Source organism: Pteropus vampyrus, unplaced genomic scaffold (genome assembly GCF_000151845.1).
Source record: "Pteropus vampyrus isolate Shadow unplaced genomic scaffold, Pvam_2.0 Scaffold149, whole genome shotgun sequence".
Classification (NCBI taxonomy): domain Eukaryota; kingdom Metazoa; phylum Chordata; class Mammalia; order Chiroptera; family Pteropodidae; genus Pteropus; species Pteropus vampyrus.
In genome coordinates, this window is record NW_011888930.1 from 870,938 (window position 1) to 872,740 (window position 1,803).

At 39.7% G+C, this 1,803-nt stretch overlaps 1 protein-coding gene across 3 annotated transcripts in view; it reads left to right on the plus strand.

The window, feature by feature from the left end:
• ZFPM2 (zinc finger protein, FOG family member 2) overlaps positions 1-1,803 on the plus strand; it is a 457,642-nt gene that overhangs the window by 449,250 nt on the left and 6,589 nt on the right. For all 3 annotated transcript variants that reach the window (XM_023536141.1, XM_023536142.1, XM_023536143.1), the window contains one exon: positions 1,227-1,451. In XM_023536141.1, coding sequence (XP_023391909.1) covers positions 1,227-1,451 — 225 coding nt within the window. The remainder of the gene's footprint in view (positions 1-1,226; positions 1,452-1,803) is intronic.

The window sequence follows — 1,803 nt, forward strand, 5'->3', positions numbered from 1 at the left end:
ACCTAAATGGATGAGGAGGGAAAGCACATACTGGAGAAACTTTCCATGAATGAATACACGAAAATACACATCATAGCATGACTTAATAAATATGACATGACTTTAGCTACAACACACACTGTCATATCTCACTTAGATTACTACGATTACCTCCTACCAGTCTTGCATCTTCCTTTTAAATTCACTACCTTCAAAACTTGACTCTTATGATTCTGTATCTGATTCTGTCAATCTCTTGCTTAAAATGATTCAGTGACTCTCCATAACCATTGAGATACAAATCTAAACTTCTTAAAAGAGACTCTAGAGTCTTTGATAGTCTATCCCTGCCTTCTACAATCTCATCTCTACCAGTTCCCATCATGCCCCTTGCCTGAGCAGTACAGAACACCCTCCCACCTTCCAGCCTCCTAGCCTTCACCCAAGCCCTCTCTCAGGGTACCATGGCTTCCCTGGGCTGTTCTCTTGGCCAGGAAGACCCAACCCTGTTCTCCACATGACTAGCTTAATTTCACTCTTCACAATTCAGCCTAGGTATTTCATTATCTTCCCTGTAAATCCTTCTCTGACATCCTCCTCCCTCCACCAGAGGAGTTCTCTCACAAGCTAACGTCTATTGTTCATGCCTAAAGCACTCCCCAGATGCCTCCATCATAACAGTCATCACATTCTAATTTAATTATCTGACCGTTTGTTCACCAACCGTAAGAGACCTTTAGCTCCTTTATGACAGCTGTATGGTCTTTCATTTTTATATCTAACACAGTATAGTCTGGCACATAGTAGGCACTCAGTAATTAATTTGTTAAATGAAAAAAGAATGTCAGGGGCTGCTATCAGGGCTAACTTTAGTTCAGTCATTAGATCCTTAACTTTAGAATCAATCAGATAAACCAACTCACATTGCTATTTATAAATGCATATATTTCTAAACCGTAAATACAATTTAAACAATTTAAAGTTAATCTCTGTGTTTTTACTGAATGTTGTCATCTCCTACAGTACCTCCTGCAAAAGAGTCTGTGGGAAAGTAAATTGCATGGCAGGTACCATTTCTTTAAAAGCTTAGTCCTGTAATGTGGGGCAACATCCGCAACTGCACTCATCACTCATCGTGTGATCACCTAACTCAGAACCTGAGAGCATTCTCTGGGAAATATTGAACTTAATACTGCTTTACCCCAAAATCGGCAGCAGCTAATGTGTCCCTGTGTTGTGTCCTGCAGAGGATATATTCCCTTGCAAGTCCTGTGGCATCTGGTATCGGAGTGAGCGGAATCTGCAAGCCCATTTGATGTACTATTGCAGTGGGAGGCAAAGAGAAGCTGCTCCAGTGTCAGAAGAAAATGAAGACAGTGCTCCTCAGATTTCTAGTCTATGCCCCTTCCCACAATGCACCAAGAGCTTCTCAAATGCCCGAGCACTAGAAATGCACCTGAATTCACACAGTGGTAAGTGCCTCCCATGTTTCTTCTTTTGCTCCAGGAGGCTCTATTCTTTCTTTACATACATACATCCATATATACATATATACATATATACATGTATACATCTATTTCTATCTAACTATATCTACCTGTAAAATCAAATCTAACTTGCTGGACCCACCTGGTAATCTTAGGTTGCTTATAATCGATATGTTCTACTCAAAGAACTTGGGTATGAATTTTGTTCTAACTAGTATGCTCAGATTGCAGGCCAAATCATTCCATTTTTTTCAACTGAAGGAAAACAGCATCATTTTAGAAAGTTTCAATACCTTTTCTATGTTGTCATTAATATTCATTGATTTAAGTGTCAAGC